General features: G+C 48.9%; 1 protein-coding gene across 3 annotated transcripts in view; it reads right to left on the bottom strand.

Annotated features, from left to right (window-relative positions):
• Window positions 1-21197, bottom strand: part of ASTN2 (astrotactin 2) — a 542812-nt gene extending 521615 nt beyond the window's left edge. For all 3 annotated transcript variants that reach the window (XM_034793415.1, XM_034793417.1, XM_034793416.1), the window contains exon 1: window positions 21012-21197. In XM_034793415.1, the coding sequence (XP_034649306.1) occupies window positions 21012-21197 (186 nt within the window). The remainder of the gene's footprint in view (window positions 1-21011) is intronic.
• Between the last annotated feature and the right edge of the window lie 339 nt (window positions 21198-21536).

Raw genomic sequence — 21536 nt, forward strand, 5'->3', positions numbered from 1 at the left:
AATGTGAAATTGCAGAACTACTGTGGTATGTAATCTACCAAATCAGCCTCTATACCAGACGACTGGAGGATAGCTAATGTAATGACGATTTTTTAACAAGGCTCAAGAGGCAATCCTGGCAATTCCAGGCCAGTAAGCCTAACTTCATACCAGGCAAATTGGTTGAAACTATAGTAAAGAATTATCAGACACCTAGATGAACGCAACATCTTGGTTTCAGGGTAGCAGCCGTGTTAGTTTGTATCCTCAAAAAGAACAGGAGTACTTGTGGCACCTTAGAGACTAACAAATTTATTAGAACATAAGCTTTCGTGGGCTACAACCCACTTCTTCAGATGCATAACATGTTGGGGGGAAGAGTCAACACGGCTTTCGTAAAGGGAAATCATGCCTCACTACTCAATTACAATTCTTTGAGGGTGTCAAAGCAAGCAAGCAAACAAGGGTGATCCAGAGCATATAGCGTATTTGGACTTTCAGAAAGCATTTGCCCAGGTTCCTCAACAAAAGATCCTAAGCAAAGGAAGCAGTCAGACAATAAAAAGGAAGATCCGCTCATGAATCAGTAACTGGTTAAAAGATAGGAAACAGAATAATAATAATAAATGGTCAGTTTTCACAGTGGAGAGAGGCAAATAGTGGAGTATGCTGACCAACAGTTTCATAGATGATCTGGATAAAGGGGTAAACAGTGAGGTGGGCAAAGTTTATAGATGCTGCAAAATTACTCAAGGTAGTTAAGTCCAAAGCTGAGTGCAACGAGTCACAAAGGGATCTCACAAAACTGGGTGACTTGGCAACAAAATGGCAGATGAAATTCAATGTTGATAAGTGCAAAGTAAAGCACATCGAAAAACATAATCCTAACTGTACATACAAAACAATGGGGTGTAAATGAATGGTTGTCATTCAGGAAAGATCTTGGAGTCGTGGATAGTTCTCTGAAAACCATCTGCTCAATGTGCAGTGGCAGTCAAAAAACCTAACAGAATGTTAGGAATCATTAGGGAAAGGCTAGATAAGACAGAAAATATAGTCTCACTACATAAATCTATGGTACGCCCACATCTTAAATACTGCATGCTGTTCTGGTCACCCCATCTCAAGAAGAGATATATTAGAATTGGAAAAAGTACAGAGAAGGGCAAAAAAAATGATTAGGGGCATGGACCAGCTTCCATATGAGGAGAGATTAAAAAGACTGGGACTGTTCATTTTAGAAAATAGACAACTAAGGGGATATGATAGAGGTCTATACAAATCATGAATGTCGTGGACAGAGTAAATAGGGAAATGTCATTTACCGCTTCACATAACAACCAGGAGTGACAACGAAATTAATAGGCAGAAGGTTTAAAACAAACATAAGGAAATATTTCTTCACACGACACACAGTCCACCTGTGGAACTCACTGCCAGGGGATGTTGTGAAGGCCAAAAGTATAACTGGATTCAAAACAGAATCAGATACATTCACATAGGACAGGTCCATCAATGGCTATTAGCCAAGCTGGTCAGCGATGCAACCACATGCTCCAGGTACCCCTAAACCTCTGACTGCCAGAACCTGGGACTGGATGACAGGGGAGATGGATCACTCAATAATTGCCAAGTTCTGTTGATTCCCCCTGAAGCATCTGGCACTGGCCACTATTGGAAGACAGGATACTGAGCTAGATGGACCATTGGTCTGATGCGGTTTGGCTGTTCTTATGTTCTAAATATAGTCACACAGGCTCTGCTGGGCTACTGGGTTCCTGGGGTTTGGCTCCTTCTCAGCTGTGGGAAAGGAGAAAGTGATGGCTCTCTGCCAACCACCGCCCACTCATGACACCAGGAGATTGTGAGATCTCCATATTATGATCCTCTCCTCCTTCCAAGCTAGGAACTTCAGTGAACCAATTCATGTTAACATTGAAATCAGCATCATGGGGCATTTGAGTTAACGCTTCGGTGGGAAAAGGGCAGTTTCATGCCTCTGTGAGGTATCGTTTCAGGCTCTCTGCAGACTCAGGCAAGCATGGCTGCACCTCTTACACATGGTTCACATTTTCAAGATTATCTTTGCAGCCATATGGGGATAGAGACCCCCTTAAAAATATGAAAGCCAAGATTATGGAACACAAGATGGCAGCTTGGTAGAGATGACAACTCTCTCATATGTGATGCACTGCTCCAATTTGAGCTCTGGCAACCAGCATTGCAGGGGAGGGTGGTGAGAGTGGCAGTCTGGTATCCTCTGGTATCACTTCTGTTAAAATTTGCGTTGGCCCTGGAGGACTGTATCTTGATCTCACAAATCAGTTCCCTGACAAAGACAACTGAATGACATGAGCCAGGTGAGAATTATCCCTATTCTACAGATGGGAAAACTGAGGCACAGCAGCAGAGTGACTTGGCCCAAACTCGCTCAGAAAGTGAGTGGCAAAGGGAGGAACAGAACCCAGGTCTCCAGCTTTGCAGTCCCTAGTTCTAACCATTACCCAGCATTTTCTCACAAAGGGGGCTTGCCTGTGCACCTGCATCTGATCTATGATATGGATTTACACTGCAGTTCCTCTAATGCAGACCCATGGAATGCAGAACTTCTCCCCTCCAAGGTGGCTTCACTCTGGTACAGAAGTAAAGGTCACCGCCCTTGACTGGAGACGGAAGGGAGTGCACACAATGGGTTAAGTGAATAGTATCTTCTCCCAGCCCAGGTTTTACCTTCCTTCTCCAAACACTCCGCCTGGCCCACGTGCCCTAGTCCGTCTTTGCTGACGGGCATCCTGAGATGCTGTAACCTTCGTCCTTCCCAGCAGCATCCGTGGGGCAACAGCCGCACACTACCGTGGTCTCGGGGGATGCTTCAGGAGGCCAACCAATCAACTTTGCTCCTACCCTCCCCCTTTCCAGAGCGTCACAGCCAAGAACCCAGACGTTGGGCCAAGAGAAGCATGCAAAATGGGTGTGTGGCGGGGCGGGGAGAGACCAGCCATGCCTGTGGGGTACCACCAGGCAACAGGGGCCCCACAAACACTGCCCCTTCCTCCTCCGGTGGCCTTACTTTGGGCACAGCGCAGTGGCAAGCTGCTTGTCTTTCACCTTCAGCTTCTACCTCGCTCTGCTCAAGGGACTCAGCAGTCACCTGCCAGAAGGTTCCCTTCTCCAGTGATACGCAGAGACAAAGCCCCCGTGGTAGGGATCAGAGCTGAAGGAAAGGAGCGGGAGCAGCCATAGAGATGAGGTGCTTAGCAGGTTTCTTTTTTTTAACCGAGAAAGGAAAAGAGCCAATTTAGGGCTCTTGCTTCCTAACCCAGGGCAGCCACCCAGGCTAGCGCACCTGGCCAGGGCAGCGGTGAAAGCCCAGGGATATGTGAAACGACAGCGTGGCTACTGGATCCTCCACCCACCCACTCAGGCCGGCTTGCCAAGGAGCAAGCGTGCAAACATGGAACCGGGCATTTTTAAAATTGTTTTGGATAGCTGAGGTTTGTGCAGCCACGCCGGGGCCCAAGCTGTGGCAACGTGTAGACAGACCGCACCCTCAGCTGGCTGGCTTTCAGGGCAGGAGGCGCACAGGAGAACTAATCTGAAAACCAGGCCCCTGGAGTCCCAAGTTCACATACCCGGCCTGATCCCTGAGGGGTACCAAGCGCAGTACGACCTAGGAGTCAGGGTACTGAACTGGAATTCCAGAGACCAGGGCTCTAGTCACAGCTCTGCCACTGATCTGCTGTGTGACCTTGGGCAAGTCACATTCCTTCTGTGCCTCAGTTTCCCTTCCTATCCTGTCTGTGTCTCGTCTATCTACAGTTTAAGCTTTTCAGAGCTTCAGGGACTGTCCCACGTTATGTGAATGGTCAGCACCTAACACAATGGGACCCCAATCCCCATGGTGTCTGGAGGCATTACAGCAATACCCGTCAGTAATAAATGGAGACCAGGTGTTTAACCCTCTGCAAGCATCGTCTCTGAGCAAAGCAAGCCTCCTCCAGCAGTACAGCCCAGGAGTTAAAATGGGGACTGGGAAGTTATAGATCTGGGTTCTCTCCCAACTCGGCCCAGGGCCGAGCAGTTGAACAAGTCACTTCACCTTTTGGTCACGCCGATCCCGTTTGTAAAATTGGGACCCAGACCGACTCACCTCTTCTGGATCCTGGAATAAGTGGCATGTAAGTATAATTTAAAATGGGCCTGTCTCAAGTGTTTCTAAGGCAGCATCTCAACAGCAACACCGGTCCTCCAGCCCACCCGGCTCTCCCAGAAGCTAGGAGCCTGCAGGCAGCGGGAACTCCACCCTCAAGAGAAACCATTCTGTCTGAGCCAAGCGCCCCTCGCTCCCTCGGTGGCATGGGGAAGAGAAGCATCACTGTGTGAGCAGCCTCTCAGCCAGGCCCAGGTACTCGGCAGGATGGGTGGGAGGATTTTGCACCAAGAACGTGACAACTCCAATTGGCAAGACAGCCAGCACAAGCATTCAGAGCAGCACTCCTTTCCTCCAGAGGTGAGGATGGAGCTGCATGAGAAAGGAGTTAACCAATGTCCAGTAGGCAGCATTCTGCTTAGAGTGACCAGATGTCCTGATTTTATAGGGACAGTCCCGATTTTTGGATCTTTTTCTTATATTACCCCCCACCCCCGTCCCGGTTTTTCACATTTACTGTCTGGTCACCCCAATTCTGCTTGTAACATCCTCAGTACTCTGAGCAGCATGCAGGCGGGAGTGCACATCTCGAACAGAAGGACACACAGCGACGTTTAATTGCCATTTACAATGGGGGGAGGAAAGCAATGAGAGAGAGGCAATCAAACCCAGGGACAACTCGAACTCGGCCCAGCAGCACAAATCTCCCACCAGGGTCGCAGCTTTGATAGCCTCAGCTCCAAGTGGCATGCGCCGTTAAACAGCCTTGTTTTATCTCCGTGGCAGAAGGCGCCCTGCTGTACCGGAGCCCGGCACGGAAAGGCCTGTGCATACGGGAACAGTCACAAGATATCAAGTACCAGCAGAGAGAGGCAGAAGACAGGCGAGACCCGGGCTGATGAAGTGTATTCGCTTTAAATTAAAATGAAAGCTGATGGGGGAGGGGGGATGCGTGGCACATTGCTTATCTGTTGATGCCGTTCTCCTCCTCCTTTGCATATCACACCGCCGGGCGCAGCCGCTGCGTGCGGGAATGCTATCACTGTCCAACCCCGGAGGCTGGCGCACGCAACACGGGCTAGTCTCTGACCTCGGGAGTCCTGGGTTCTTAATTTAATCCCTCGGGAATGGCTAGCTGCAGGGCAAACCACCAGGCAGGAGAGCGAGCCAGGTCTGGAACAACAGGGAGCTCTCCGTGGTCAGGCTTGAGATGCAGAGGCGGAGCTGTGGGGGGGCTCAGCCAGGAATACCAAAGAGATGGCAGGTCACTAGCAAGGTGCATTGAACGGGTGGCAAGTGGGTCCAAAGCAGGGGCTAGCCCAGAGGAGTTTGCTAAGTGCCTACTCGTAACGGGTGCCCGGTTCTATCCACTTACAGGGAGCCTCAAGTGCACCACAGAACAGGACAGTCACGGAGGGAAGTTGGAGAGAAAGTCTGCCCGGGAGAGGCGGCGGAGGGACAGCAGGAGCCAGGAAAGACATTTCCCTGTACAAAGCGAACAGCAGAGGGAGGAGAAGAATGTCCCTGCTGCAAGGTGAGAATCCAGCCCTCAGGAGAGAGGAAGGCAGGTCCTGGAACAGCTTGAACTGCACCCCTCTTCCGCCCGCCCCCACACAACTGGAGATCGAGGAGCGAAGTCCATTCACTGCCAGAGAGGAGAATTAAAAACTGTTCTTAGCTGGCAGCTGCCGGAGCAATAAGCCTGCGGAGGGGCCAAGAGGAGCACTTGGGGGGACGAGGACTCAGCATTGAAGTTCTCCTTCCAGGCGATGCCTAGGCACACGTTTACCCTCCTCCCCAAACAGCCTGGCCCCCATTCCAGCACAGAGCGCTCCCCCAGGCATACGGCTTGCCAAGCTGTCTCTAGCAGCGGGACGCTCCCAGAACAGCCACAGGGAGCAAGCGGGGGCCAGGCAAAGCAAGGGAGACGGTGGTCAGAGGAGGCTTTGCCATCATAAACCAAAGGCTGCAAGGCAGGGCGGCTTTCTTGAAAAACCAGCTTTGGCTCTCCGTGATTTAGGCATAGCCCCTCCACCTCAAGCCTGATAACACAGACAGAAACCTACGCAGCAAGTGCAGAGGATCTCGGCCTGCCCTTACCTTTCCCCCACCCTCCTCCTCCTCTCTCCGGCTTTACTACCTCTGCAGCCGAGAAGCAGCTCTCCCCTGCACCTGGCGCTCTGCCCGCTCCACCCCCGGCAGGATCACTGTCACGCTGTGCGGCCCTACGAAGCCTCATCCCATCGCGCGAGCAGGTCACAGAGTTCAAGTCATTAATTTCTGTGGCAGAGAGTGTGTGACAGACCCAGCGCTGACATGAATAACGATGGAGAGGCCAAGCAAAGCCTGCAGCTTGATCCTACAGTCTCTCTCTTTGGGGCATTAACGCAGGCCAAGTGCTTGCCAGCCAGTCGTACCCCATTTCAACTTCATGCTGCACATGGTCACCACGCCGCCACTGCACTCGACAATCCACCTCAAACAGGGTTACCCAGCTGCTCAGTTTTGCCTTAGCGCCACCTGTCATCCCCACACAATACTCACGCTTCCCTCTCTGAGCTAGGCGAAGCTTGCCCCTTTCAATACACAGCGGTTTGCACCCTGAAGTTTGCTTTGGGGCTTACTCGCCCCCCCATCCCCACCCCAGCTGCTCCCCAGAAAATGCCCTTTGATGCAGCCCTCTGTTGCGGTCGCCATCAAGTTCCACCTGATTTCAAATGTGCCAGCTTTATGGAGCTTTGTGTGACAAGACTACGGGGAAGCAGCCAGTTTGCATGCATCCAGACCAAAGTTTGCTCAAGAGGTTTGCAGGGAGTTCCGTACAAGAACCCGAACCCAAGGCAGCAGGAGGTTGGGAGGGAAATATGCACAGTATAACCCCAAATAATGTGAATCTGCTTTACCCACTTGGCTTCTCCCCACCAATGGAGAACACGAAATGAATGAAACACGCTGGGAGAAAAGTAAGGACATCTGGCTAATAGGTACAAATGCCTCTTGGTCCCAGCTGTGTTACAAGATCACAGGATCTCCACATCAGCAGCCCTGGCCCTTTGCCATGTGAAGGATCTCCCCTTGCCCCTGCTGTGCATTGTCCGGGGCCAGATCCTCCGCACGCAGGGATGGAAGAAGGGACCTCAAATACAGAGCAGCTCTCATCATCCTGGATGTGCTGACCATTGACAATTAATTGACTGATTAGGAGCAAGAGGGAATAGAAGAGGAGGGGGTTGGGGTGGAGGGAAGGGGAAGAGAGAAGAGAATTCCTGCTTTATTTCCCGTATTTGAATTAAGAGAACAATTCAACACAAGGTCTCAGAGCCTGACAGGAATTGGGGGGTTGTGCGGACTCTGCTAAGGTCTGTCCCAGCAGTGACTGAACGTTGGCGCTCAAAGCTTTCTTCTTTTCCTAGCAGGTAAGTTAATGAATCCCGTCTGACCTTGGAACCGCTGAACGCTTGCTCTGAAGGAGACGGTGGAGTCAGGGCTACGTCCAAGCTGGGAGTAAATCCGATCCATCTGGACCATTTTGCTTATAAAACGATATATTTATTTTCTGGGAGTTTTAGATAACGGGATTTTAAAATAAATGTAATTGTTTATTCGCTTCGTGGCATGCAATGAGTGCAAGGCTGCACCTCCGAATTCACAGAGACTTTTCCAAGGCTAAAACAGAGTGGGTTCCTGATTGCAATCGGAGGCAAGGGGAGGGGGACAGAAAGTTGAGGAGGAACAGGAACAAGTTAAAAACAACCATCCTTAGCCTGAAGTTGGTACCAATTAAGTCAGCGGGAATTTTGCCACTGACTTCCCATGGGAGCAAGGTCTAGTCAAACATTATCTCTGATTTAAAGCCCTTATCTAGGGGCTTAAACGCTTAGGTTACTAAAATAAAGAATTTTGCGGTTTTTTGGGGGGGGTCCCCCACTTTTCTCAGCTTGGAAAGTGAAAGTATGCTAGTCACTTTCACTTTGGTTTCTAGTCCATTTCCTCGGCAAGCTTTCATACACCAGCACCATTCTGCAGGTTGGAGACCCTCAGTGGGAATGTTTGTTTAAAGGGTATTTCTGTACCAAAGAGACTGGCCTTGTCTATAGTCAAAGTTACACCCTTAGGGCTGGTCTAGCTAAAAAGTTAGGTTGACAACTATGTTGCTCAGGGGTCTGAAAAATCCACATCCCCGAGTGACGTCATTAAGTTGACCTAAGCCCAGGCTAGACATGCTAGGTTGACAGACTATTTTTTCTGTTGACCTAGCTACCACCTCTTGGGGAGGTGGAGAACTACTCCCGTCAACGTAGGTAGTGTCTAAGGCCATGTCCGGCGGGTAGTAATCGATCTATCGCGTCTCATCTAGACACGATAAATCGATCCCCGAATCGACGCCCATACTCCACCTCGGCAGGAGGAGTAAGCGGAGTCGACGGGGAAGCCCTGGCGGTCGACTTGCCACCATGAGGACGGCCAGGTAAGTCGAGCTAAGATACTTTGACTTCAGCTACGCGAATAGCATAGCTAAAGTTGTGTATCTTGGATCGATCCCCCCACTAGTGTAGACCAGCCCTAAGCTGAAGCTGTGCCGCTGTAGTATTTCAAGTGTAGACAAGCCTTTTGTGAAACCAGTGCGGTTTTAAACCAACGTAGTTAAGTTTGTGAAAGCCTCGTGCTGTCACTCGTAATTCAATCTGAGCTTGGCTTGCATCAACTGATCTCACCTTGAGTTAAATTGGTATTAATTAGTCAAGTTTAAATTGAAACAAGAACATCTACATGGGGGTTTTCATTTGCTCAACTAATTTTTTTTTTTTTTTTAAATCACATCGTTCATTATACCAGTGTTACTGAATACAGACACGGCCTATGTAAAAAGGTACATTCTTACTCAACTGATCTGCTCTGTGTGCATATCTAGATTCAGCTATGAGTTTAGTGATTGATGAAAGGTTTGGTTTGGTTTTTCCCCGGCTTTCTACTCCCATTAGCTCTGCAGAGTGAGCACAGGCAGGAGACAGAGCTGCCGTCTATTCCTCCACGAGCTTCATCAGCACAATTGCTAGATTCCAGTCAGTTACATCAGGGCAAGTCTGCTGCTGGCAACAACATGGCTACATAGGCATAACCGGGGGCATGACGTAGCCCGCAGGACCCAAACTACTGGTGATGATGGGGGACCTCAGGCCGACACTGCAGGGCTGGCAGTTCGGAAGAATATTTTTTTTTACTACGAAACGGAGCACTGTCAATCTGGTCAGCAAGGAGAAACACAGAAGCGCATGGTGCTATTTTCACAGAACACCACGCTGGAAAGAAATTGGTTTCCACTGGAAATTGCTTGGATTTCAATTTCAGGGAGATGTTACAAAGGGTCGTTTTAGGGGCACATTCGACCCAACAGTGTCTCTTAACATGAGGTTCCGCAGCGGTGAACCAACCGATTTGCTAATCCGGCATGCCTCCAAAAGCCATTCTGACGCCCAACCAAGTTTACAGTGCAAAGACTATATCAGACCAGGTATATCCTGTAGTCACCTCTCGCCTGTGCAGTCACCCCCCTATTCAGAGCTCAGCACCAGGAATATGTATGCAAGTGTGCAACACTTACTGCTCTGCTGTCACTGCTTTTTCCCCACCACTTTTCCCTTCTGGATTTTCTTCTGCGAGGAAGGAGGAGGAGGGAAGGTTTTATTTGAGTGGCTGGTTTTGTAGTTACTAAGCAGAGTTTGGCTTCATTTTCTGTTATTATTATTAGACAATGTCCCAGGGAGTTTTGAGATTGGCAGTTTGAAATTATGAAGTCTAGGCCACTGATTGCAGAATCTCTCTGCAGTTACTCCAACACACCAAAGGTGCCTATCACATGCTCTAGGCTCCTTACACTCATCCATAACACACACGATTAGCACCAAGCTCCTGTACAGAATTGCTTTCTCTGAGACACCTGCAGCTCAGCAGGACTGGCTGGGATCCTGTATCAGAGGCAGAGAATAACCCTTCTATGCAAGGCCAGTACGGTATGCTGCATTCACGGCCCCACAGCTCTGGTCAGGCATGAGCCCAGCAGCCAATGAAAGTGACAAGAGCGATGCCTTCCTTTCCCTTTCCCTCTGCTTCCTTTGCGAGGAGGAACTGTGACCAAGGAAAGGAGGAAGCCAAAGGCAAAACACACTAAAATGTAGGTGACAAAGGTAGGATGAGAAAAGATTCAGAGGTAAGGGAGGTAAGCATGGTGTAGTGGCTCTGCCGAATTCTATTCCCAGCCCTGCCACTGATGTGCTGTGTGACCTTGGGCAAGTCACTTCACCTTTGTTTCCCCATCCACCCCATCTCTGTCTGTCTATTTAGACCGCAAGCTCCTTGGGGCAAGGACTCGCTGTGTGTTTATACAGCGCCTCGCACAATGGGGCCTCGATCTCAGCTAGGCCCTCTAGACACTGATGCGATACAAAATAAATAAATAAGGCAAGGCGAAGGGCACTCAAACGCAGAGGTAGGAGGAGAGGCTCAGACAGGGAGTTGCGGACGAAAGTCTGCCGTACAAGTGACAGTTCAAACACTGTGGACCCGCGATTGTTTCCCAACCTCAGGGCCACACTTAAGATTCGAGTTTGAGATGCAGCATTTAATAAATAGCCCAATGAACGACCATGTAACTATAAAGTCTGTTATAAGGAAGTTCGCACTATAGGTAGAAAGGTACGGCTATAAAGTGCCCAGTGTGAATCCCCGCTTCTCAGCGCTCTCTAGAACCATGGGCATCTCAATGTCTGCTTCCCCCCGTCAAAATACTGCTCCAAGTGCTGCTTCTACTCCTTGGATATCTGTTCTGCCCCATCCCAACTTCATTCCCCTGGCCCTTCTGAAGCCCATCTGCCTGATTAGCTCCCCTGCAATAACATTCTTCTGCCAGCGCTTGCGTCTTTTAAACGTGCATCGACTGGGAGCGCATGCCACGCACCTGCTCCTATCTGCATAAACAAGCATCTCCCGAATGCTTCCTACGGCTGCTAGTATTGGTTGCTCTGGGGATGTCTTGAGAAAGTTGGTTTTCTGCCCAGTCTAGGTACATCCTAGGTGGATGGACTAAAATGTATTCACCCCTGCTCTATCGGGGATGCAAATTGAGCACTCCAGTTACATATTTTAACGGAGGAAAAAAACCTGCGAGACTAGAATGCTACAAAGTGTTTAATGTATTCAGAGTAACTACGGTAGAAAACATCAAGGCCTCTACTGAGGCTGGTGCAAAGTTATTAGCATAACAGGTGTCTCTGTCACCAGAATGATGCTTTAAAAGACAAATCCAAAAAAAATTAATTCCCTCAATGCAAAAGCACCTCGTTAATTACACTTAACGCTGGTTTTATGCTGTCTTCATAAAGGATGGGAAAAATCAGAAAGATGCTTCTTCCTCAACCCCCAAAAAGTTGGTTAATGGAACATTATGGAAATTTTCAGACAGATTTGGACATGCTACTGACAGCTCTAGAGGGAGGAGACTGGACAGCTTTCTTCTTGCTTCACTCAACCAAGCTGCTGAAGTCTGATTTCATCTGTTCTTTCCCCTCTGCGGTACTTCTACTTTCCTTCCCCTCATCTGTGGGATGATCTGCGGGAGGATCCATTTATGTCTTCGTGTTTTCTATTAAAAGCCCCATGAGCCAAATCAGGTGGTGGCGGGGGTAGACACGTCAGGGCTGTGAGCTGACGTAAGAAGGAGTGAACTGGAATGGGATTTCTGTGCCCACCTGTACCAAGGTCTAGTTGCAGCCCCCACAGCTGAATGCAGTGCCCATTCGCGTACAGCTCCCAACCAGAGCCCCGAGTGAACAGCAGCTTTGTCCCTGGCTAGGGATGGGGATAGCCCAACTTCCAGTGCAACGAGCTCCTGCCAATGCCACTGTTATCAATGAGAAGTGCAGAGACACGGCGTCACTGGAAGTTGAGCCATTAGTATCTCGTCTGGAAGGAGGTCCAATTTGCATCCTCGCCTGGGCTTCCCCCTACCGCTTTGCCTCAGTTCTGCAAAGCGGTAGAGGGAAGGACTTAAGCGCACACCCAGCTGGGGCCCAGATGAGGATGCTAATGGCATCTCCATCTGGGACAGATACCAATGGCCTGGTTTTTAACGCTGCAGAGTGCCGCAGCTGCCCGTGGAGGATGATCAGCCCATCTGTAAGCGGGGCTATACGCTCTTTCCCCCATCCCCAGTAACTGGGAGAGGGGACAGGACTCTCGCACGGGGCCGGCACTGAACTGGGGTGGGTGTTGGGGGTTTTTCTGGAACGAGGAAGCTCATTTATTTGCGATCAGTTTGGTTTTTATAACTTTCAGATAAGGCGATGTGCTGAGGCAGCAATGCTCTCCCTCTCCTAATTAATTCCTACACATATCACAGGCTGGAAGTGCATGTTTTATGAATCTAGTTGACCTCCTGGTGAAGAAATGATGACACAGACGTTGTGCCTTCTTCATTACCTCATTATTCATGTTACATCATTTCTTCCAACGGAGACGGCTGACAGACGCTCTGATGCTGCCACCGAGAAGCCAGGCAGCAGCACAAAAGCACATGCTCCCCCAAGAGGAGGGGGCTTGAGTGTCCCTACTTCGATTGGACCCTTCCACACAGCAGCCAAGGACACCAGGGACACATCGAGAAGGCCAAGCTTTGAGCTATTTCGGCAGGGGGTCTCCTTCGGGACAGCTAGTGTTCAGAGGAGGAGAACAAATATAGAGGACTCCGGAGACAACAGGCTACCTGTTAAGTGCCCAAAACATGGGAGCGTTCAGCTCGGGGATTCTGCCAGCCAACGTACAACTTCTTCAATAAAGCCTCAGGCAGAGAACGACCTGGAGCATTTGTCCCATGCAAGCTAACCCACTGGACACACTCCAGAAAAATCAGGGATGTCCTGGATCCATTCACTTAGCGTGTGTCCACAAAAGTTCCACCACTTCAACTAAAAGTCAGAATAGTTAAAACAACCGTCAGCTCCCCTAGCGTGGACACAGTTAGACCAGTGTAAACATGTTGTGGGCTGGGTCAAACCTTGCTGCTATGGGCCGGGCATAAGTTGGGAACAGCGTCAGGGTAAATGTAAAGAGATGGCTGAAGCAACAGCAGAAGGATCCAACATACAGGTACATGGAAGACCTTGACTAGAAGCTGAAGCGTGTGGCCCAATGCTACAGCTTGGATCAGTGGCGCTGTTTACTTGTGTACGTGAGAGAGAAAGGGCGGGCAGAGACTAAAGTAACCAGAAAGCTAAGCAGACGGTAACAGGAGTGCTGGTAACATGGCCCTGACAGAAAACTAAGAAAGGAGGCTTTTGGGGCACAGCAGGATGGCTGGAAAGGCTGGTTTGGAACGGTGAACAAAGGAATGGTCTCCTGCTGTTTGATTGCTTCTGTGCTCAAGAAAATAGGACTTCTCCTGGCTCTACCATCAATTTCTCTTTCTAGCAGAATCAACCTACAAGGCCCCAAATGTTGACTATCCACTTGCGTCAAAAAGGGGTAACAATGCTTATACCAGTATAGAGTAATCATCACATATCAGGAGGGGAATAACTATACTGGTATAAATGCAGCTACGCTAGGGGTTGTACCAATATAGCTACATTGGTAAAATATCACAACCCCACCCCAAACACAGTTATAGCAGGACAAAAACTGCAAATAGTTCAAACTTCAGAGGAACGCGTACAATGCAAGGGACTCCCTCAGCATTTGAGAACTGAAAAAACAGGCGCTTGGGGGAAAACTAAAATCACTGATCAGAATGATCATGCAGGACAGGCATGAAGCCACACAAGGTACTTGGCCCCAGCAGAGCTCAAAGGGAAAACTTCACTGAGAGCTGCCTTCCTCCAGAAAACACACTCTGTGTGGGATGGAAGTTGTTGCAATATGGTGCACAGATGAAAATGCAAATTAATGTACATGGCTAGAGCTGGATGCTGGCAGGGAGCCTGCATGAAGGAAGATCCTGAAATGAGGTTGTATCTACTTTAAAAAAAATAATAATAATAACTCCACCAACTCCTATGCACATGTTAAAGCAGGAACCCCAAAGCCAGACCCACAAGGCAGTGATACGAGACAATTGGCATTCGCAGGATTTTAATCTCACTAATCAGTGTAATCAGGATCAGCTCCAATGAAGTCAGTGGAGTTAAACAGAAGTGAAACTGGTATTCAAGCAAGTAGAATCAGGCCCACTGCATCTGTCCCCAGACTACACTTCACAGCAGGCAGGCAGAGGTTGCTAAATCAGAGTGAAATGTTTAAGAGCACACTTTATGCCTATCTCCGAAGCTGGCAGAACACAGCCCCTGTGACTGATCATTAGGGAAACATCAGGATACATAAGAACAGTAATAAAAATGGTAACGTATAAATAAGAGCTGAAGTAGAACAGAATCCACCGGGAGAACTGGATTCCAGCAGCTAGCTGGCTAACGCCAATGACAGCCAGGCAGAAAGTGGGTGTGGGAAATTTGACGAGGCTGGTTTGCTTTTTATTCCAGACACTCATGTATTCCATAGTAGGGAGAAAGGAAGGAGATGAAACAACGCAGTGAATTTGCCTGTTACATTTCCCCGAAGACAATAAGAGCCCAGTACATTCCAGCAATAAACCCAGCTGAGTCAGTGGATAAATTTGTCTATGCAAACACACACCTGCGTGCAGAGTGCCAGCATCTGATTGCACATGCCCCTCCATGGCACCGCTGACTTCAGTGGAGTCGCTCCTCTCACAGCAGCGTCGCGGAGGGCAGAATCCAGCCTATAGCATGCGTGACCAAGGTCCTTTTGCAGCTGGCAGGGTTCAGAAATGGCTGCTTTACCAGTTTCTTGGAACGAGCCATTGCACCTGTCCAATTGGTAGGCGGGTTTTAGCCTCCAGGCTTTGGACAGTGAGTTGAAGCAAGACTAGTGCAGGTGGTGTTTACCTGAAGCACATCCCTACCTGGAGGCTGCACACCTGGGTGCATGCCTCGCCTCGCCTCGCCTCCCCAGGGACCCTTTGAACTTTGCGTTCAGGCTCTGACCCTGCACAATTCTGGTGGCTTTGAGCAGGGCTGACTTACCGCTTTGCTCCCCCTCCACCATTGGGAAGATTCTTGCCCTGCCCTCCTTTTGCTCAAAGAGGAACTCATTATTACTCTCGAATCCATTTCTCAGCATCACCAAGGGCCTTACTGCAGCAGAGGGAAAGGAATCCTGCCGGCAGGATTTGGCTTCCAACATTCCTCAGGAGCCGGCCAGCAGGCAACGACGGAGCCAGATCCTTCTGAGAGGTACCAGTGTCTTCAACTTCCAGTCACCAGGAACCTGAATCCACCTGGCTTGTGGGCTGTAACCACCAATGCTGGCTTTGGTGATGGGCTCTGCTTACATGGCAGTTCGCATGTGAAACATGATGCTCCACTCCAACTAGCTTGGGAGATCTCGGTTCAAGTCCCTGCTCTGCCCCAGACTTCCTGGGCGACCTTCGGTAAGTCACAGTCTCTCTGTGCCTCAGTTTCCCACATGTACAATGTGCCCTACCACATCAGGATCAATACACTCAAGATTGCGAGGTGCTCAGATAGAGGCCACACAAAGTACAATAGATAATGTGCTCAACAGAAGCACTGAGAACCAAGCGAGCTACATTGTAGAGATTAAGCATGCTCCTTCCACCAGCTCCTGCAGCGCTGCCCCTGGAGTCCCCTAAATAAGACCCATCTCCGAGCCAGATGCTGTTAAAAGCGGCTCTCGGCGTGGATTTATAGTGGCCCAGAACGATAATTAAACAGGGGAACAAGCTGGAGGGGGGAGAAACGGAATTGCGTGTTTTGTTTAATTCAGCAATTTACAGGGCAAGAATAATTAGTGGTTTTAAATGTTTTGACACAAGCAGCCCCAATAATCATGATAAATCATATCAGGCATATGCCCAGATCCTTGAAGTGACAGATGACAAACAGAGCAGTGACAAGATGCTCCATCATGCACGGAATCATTGAGTTAATGGAAGAATTATTGCTTGTGAAATCCACTCCAGTCCTATTGTGAGGAACATTCCAATTTATCAAAGCCAAATGAACATTAATTGCTGCAGCCTGGTAAGTTTTTGAGCCGCTGTGACCTTCATTGAATTTTAATCCAAAACAGATAAGATTTACTTCCACACACGAGGAAACAACACAATTAAACCCAAATGACAGCGAAGATTATGGAAAAAAACACAACAGGCGTAATGACAAAAATATTGATTCCTTTTTATTTTTCACTGCGCGAAAAAAAAAAAAAAAAAAAAGTCCTGCATATTTCCCTCCCCTCTTTTCATTCAGGAGATGAATTTTGGATGCTCAAGCCAAGACGAAAGGGGTGGCAGACAGTAATGGAGACTGAATTCCCTCTAACTGCGGTAATTAATGTTATGTCTCATTGGGGAGAGATTAGGAAAAACAGTGAGGGGGAAAAAACAAGTATTATTTTGCTATTAAATATGCCCTTGAGCGGGGAACATTAGCAGCAGAAGTTGGATTTGGGTAATTGCTGCACTGTATTCATGGATTGTATTCATACCCCAATGAACAGAAATACAGCCACATGTACCCATCAAATGTATCCCCATTCTTAACCTTACAGGCAATCCCCGATGTTTATCCATTCCTATCAGGAGCAGCTCTTACTCCCCATTACTGCCAGTTCCGGGAACTGAGCTCTGGTTCTCCCCTTGCTGCCTCCTCCCTCCCCTTCCCCGGGGAAGTAGTTCAGTGTAAAGACAATTAGCTGAATTTAAAGGATAAAAGTTCCTCACGCTTTCACTGCATTAAGAATATAATTCAAAAGAACCAAAACCAGGAGCACCAGAAGATTACGTGAGGGATAAAGGAAAATCAACTGTGAAAGATGCCAAGTACTATTAAATGGAAGGTGTGATTGGATCACTCCTGCAGCTCATTTGCACGATGCTATCCTCACTCCCCCCATGAGTTGCACTCTGCTCCACAGCTCAGACCGGCACTGCCGCATTGCCCGAGTTCCCCCGGCTTTCTCGGTTCCATGAAGTTCACCTCCCAACTTCGAGCACCGATTCTACCCCGTCTACCACAAGTGCAGCAAACGCGGAACATACATCTGCATGCATCTCAGCCTACACTCCAGCTTTACAGGCAGAGAACAAGGCTACCAGAAAACCACGCAGTGCATAAGCAGCACCAAGATCAACACACACCCAAAAGAAAAATGTTTCTTTAAGGTGGCATTCAGTCAAACAAACAGCGCTTCCTAAAGTGCCATCACCCAATCCCACCAAACGCTTGAAAGTCAGGAGACGCAGATATTCCACAGGCAACCTTAACTCTGTCCCGGTACCCTACCATGCTGCAAATCGGACACAGAATGTGCACACAAGTAAAGGTAAACAGCACAGCTCCTTAAATCAGATTGAAAGATAAGCCCATGCCATGCCCATTCCCTCCTGTCCCTAGGTGAAGCAGGTGAGATCATAGCTCTATCTAGCCTGCTGGCGAATGGGTCCCACAGATAGTGTGTGTAGAAGGGGTGGGGTCGCAGTTGCTATTCGTCTCCTACGGGGATTATGGGGGTGGCCTCAGAACCTCTCATGCATAGCAGTCAGGATGTGTCTCGCCTACAAAGAGGGTGGGTAGGGGAGATTGGATTTTGTGGCATAAAGTGGAATGAGAGAGAGGAGGGTGTTTAGCAAGTCTAATGAGTAGGGTCCTACCAAATTCACGGCCATGAAAAATTCCTCACGGATCGTGAAATCTGGTCTGCCCCTGTGAAATCTGGTCTGTTGTGTGCTTTTACCCTATACTATACAGATTTCACGGGGGAGACCAGCGTTTCTCCAATTGGGGGTCCTGACCCAAAAGGGAGTTGCAGGGGGGTTGGAAGGTTATTTTAGGGGGGGAGGCGGTACTGCCACCCTTACTTCTGCGCTGCCTGGAGAGCTGAGCGGCCGGCGGCTGCTGACTGAGGGCCCAGTTCTGCACACAGCAATGCAGAAGGGTGGCAATACCACACCATGTCATCCTTACTTCTGCGCTGCTGCTGGTGGTGGCACTGTCTTCACAGCTGGGCTCCCAGCCAGCAACCACCGCTCTCCAGCTGCCCAGCTCTGAAGGCAGAGCCACCCGCAGCAGCAGCACAGAAATAAGCGTAGCAGTACCGCAACCCCCCCCCCACACACACACACACACAACACAACCATACAACCCCCCTTCCCCCACAACCCCTTTTTGGATCAAGATCCCTACAATTACAACACCGTAAAATTTCAGATTTAAATACCTGAAATCATGAAATTAACCATTTTTACAATCCTATGACGGTGAAATTGACCAAAGTGGACCGTGAATTTGGTAGGGCCCTACCAAGGAGGGCAAGAAAATGAAATGGTGTGGTCTGAACTAGAACGGCAAGGCGGAATAGGTGACGGAGAAGTCTATCTCTGGGGACGGCAAGAGGTTAGGTATTGAGGGAGCACAGCGGCTGGGGTCTGGCAGATGACACAGCAGGGAGTGTACGGGATAGTTATGTGGCTTTTATTGGAGTAGCAGAAGAGGTACAACACGTACATCAGGCTGCCTTGGGATGTAGGTTTAGGGTGGGGGAGGGCTAAGGCAGGGCATAGCTAAGGCTGCGTCTACACTAAAAACAGTACAGCTGCACTGCTACAGCACGTCAGTGCAGAAACTTAATACAGCGACAGGACGGGCTCTCCCGTTGCTGTAGTGAATCCACCTCCCTGAGAGCAGGAGCTAGGGCAGCAGCAGAATTCTTCCACCCCCTAGAGCTGTAAAAATGGGACTTCGACGTAGCTGAGCCAACTTCTCGGGGTGTGGATTTTTTTTACACCCATGAGCACTGTAGCTGACTCAATTTCATTTCTGAGTGTAGACCAGCCCTACGGCTATTTGAGCAAAACACACCCTCAGTTGAAAAATCTCTTTTGAAAACAAAGCGTTTCACCTGGTTTTGCGTAAGCTGTAAATTTCACATGGTTTTGAGGCAAAAACCATCTATCTGCTCCCGTTCACTCAAAACTTGGCCCGGGTTCACTTGAAAAGTTAATGAATCTTTCAACCAAACTGGGCAAAGTTTCAAGTTTGTAATGAAACCCTGCACTGGGGTTTCACTCAGTTCTGCTCGATTCCTCCACGCTATTCCACACAGGAACGTGCCTAGGAGCTACCACACCAAATCAGACCAACGGTCCCTCCTGGACCACGTCCTCCCTCCAACTCTGCTTAGTAGAGGAAGGTGCAATTATGTCATAAATTTGCCCACGGGAAAAGTGTCTTCCAAACCCTGACCACTTAGTAGTTGGCTTATGCCCTGAAACATGAGCGTTTATATTGCTTTTAAAAAATTGATCCCTTCTAACATTAACTGTGGATGTTCTCATTATCCACATAAATGTCTAATCCTTTTCTGAATCCAACTAAGCTCTTGGCCTCAATGATGTACTGTGGCAATGAGGTTCACAGGTTAATTACGCATTATGAAAGAACAGGATTTCCTTTTCATGTTTCTAGGTTTGTCGTCTTTCAGTTCCATTGACTGTCCCCTTGCTTATGAATAAGAGCATCCAATTTACCTTCTCCATCCCATTCGTTGTTATGTATACTTCTATCATGCCCTCTTTCCTCTCCTCTCTATGCAGTCCCAGCCAATTCACTCTCTCTTCATATAGACGTCTCAATGCAATATATCTTTTTACAGTTACCTATACTTGATGTCCCATCTAAATCCACAACCCATTTCTGTAATGCATTTAATTAACTTGCTTAGGTTTGATCTTTTAAGAAAGCAGAGCAAGTCCCTGCTCAAGTGGAAAACAAGGATTCAAGTAGCCCAGAAAAATCTAGCAAGCACGAGTTCTGAACCAATGCACGAATTCTGAGCTATGAACATGTACATTAAACTGGCATGGATTGGAGATACCTTCCTACAATTGCCCTTTCCGTGCATTCTCTGCCGTGCAATGCATTGGAGGGCACTTTCTCAGCAGTCTATGTTTTCAACCCAGCAAAGCCACTCAGCAATGAAGGAACAACACAAACATAACCACAACAGCTAAGGGAGGAAGGATTGCCTAGTGGTTAGGGCTTTAGCCCAGGATTTGGGAAACCCAGGTTCAATTCTCAGCTCTGCCACAGACTTTCCTTGGGCAAATAAGTCACTGAGTCTCTCTGTGCCTCAGATCCCATCTGTAAAATGGGGAGAATAGCACTTCCTCTGTCTCACAGGGTGCTGTAAGGAGAAGGACACGGATCCAATGGTAACAGAGGCCTCAGTACCTAAAACAGACTGATCCAAATGCTTGTAAGGTGGAAATGGCTTTCCCAGAACCCTGCAAGTGTCAGATTGGTTTTTAATGACAAAACAACACAGGATCAGTCCACAGTTGACACCCACGTGCTGGGTAGGCGTCAGCTTAAAAAAAAAAAAAAAAAGCACCAAGACACTAACTCGCCCCACCAACTTGTCACGTGCCAGAACTTAACACTGATGAGAAGCATTCTGCCGACAGCCCCTGAGCGTTCCATACGCAGCACACAGTGGGAAGGGAGGCGTCCGTCTGGATCACCCTGCCCTGGAGAGAATTACCTTTAGAAACAGGCATAACTCATTTTCCAGGCCCATTCAGTCATTTGCCTTGCTCTGCCAAACCCCAGTAACCAGGGGCCGCTATGGGATATGTCTAGGGGATATAGACATTTGCACACTGGAAGCTGGACTGAGACAAACCGGCCGATCATCCTTTTAACGCCCCCATCTCCCGTCCGGCCACCAGCCCCTCCCAGCTGCTCCTCTTGGCCCCCAGACTGGGCAGGGAAGAGAAGGAGGATTCACTCACCATGACAGAAATGTGAAGAACGTGCATCTGCTCCTCCACGATCTCAGCAGGCTCTTGAAGGGTGGGTGGGGTGGCCCGGGACAGCTGCTCGGCACTGCTCATGGAGACGTGGAAATACAGGGTGCCGTTCTCCAGCCACTGCTGCTTCCAGTGCACCAAGGAAATATCCGCCACAGTGCCAGACATCTCTGCAACAACAAAAACAACCGGGGTTCAGTTTCTGCACTCACGACAGAGCTGCATTTGAACGCACGTCCCATGTCACTGCACAACAGGCAGACTACCTTAGAGTGAGAGGAACGAGTTTCTCTCTAGTGGTTTGAGCAAGGACTAGAAGCCAGGACAACTGGGATCTATCCCCAAAACTGCATCCGATCTGCTGGGTGACCTTGGGCATGTCGCTCCATGTCTGTTCCTCATTTCCCCCATATACAGAATGATAACATGTGATAATGCTAGGTGTCCCTAGCCTCTGTTTGCCAGAAGTTGGGAATGGATGACAGGGGATGGATCACTTGATGATCA

The sequence above is a fragment of the Trachemys scripta genome, chromosome 17 (genome assembly GCF_013100865.1).
Source record: "Trachemys scripta elegans isolate TJP31775 chromosome 17, CAS_Tse_1.0, whole genome shotgun sequence".
Taxonomy (NCBI): Eukaryota; Metazoa; Chordata; order Testudines; family Emydidae; genus Trachemys; species Trachemys scripta.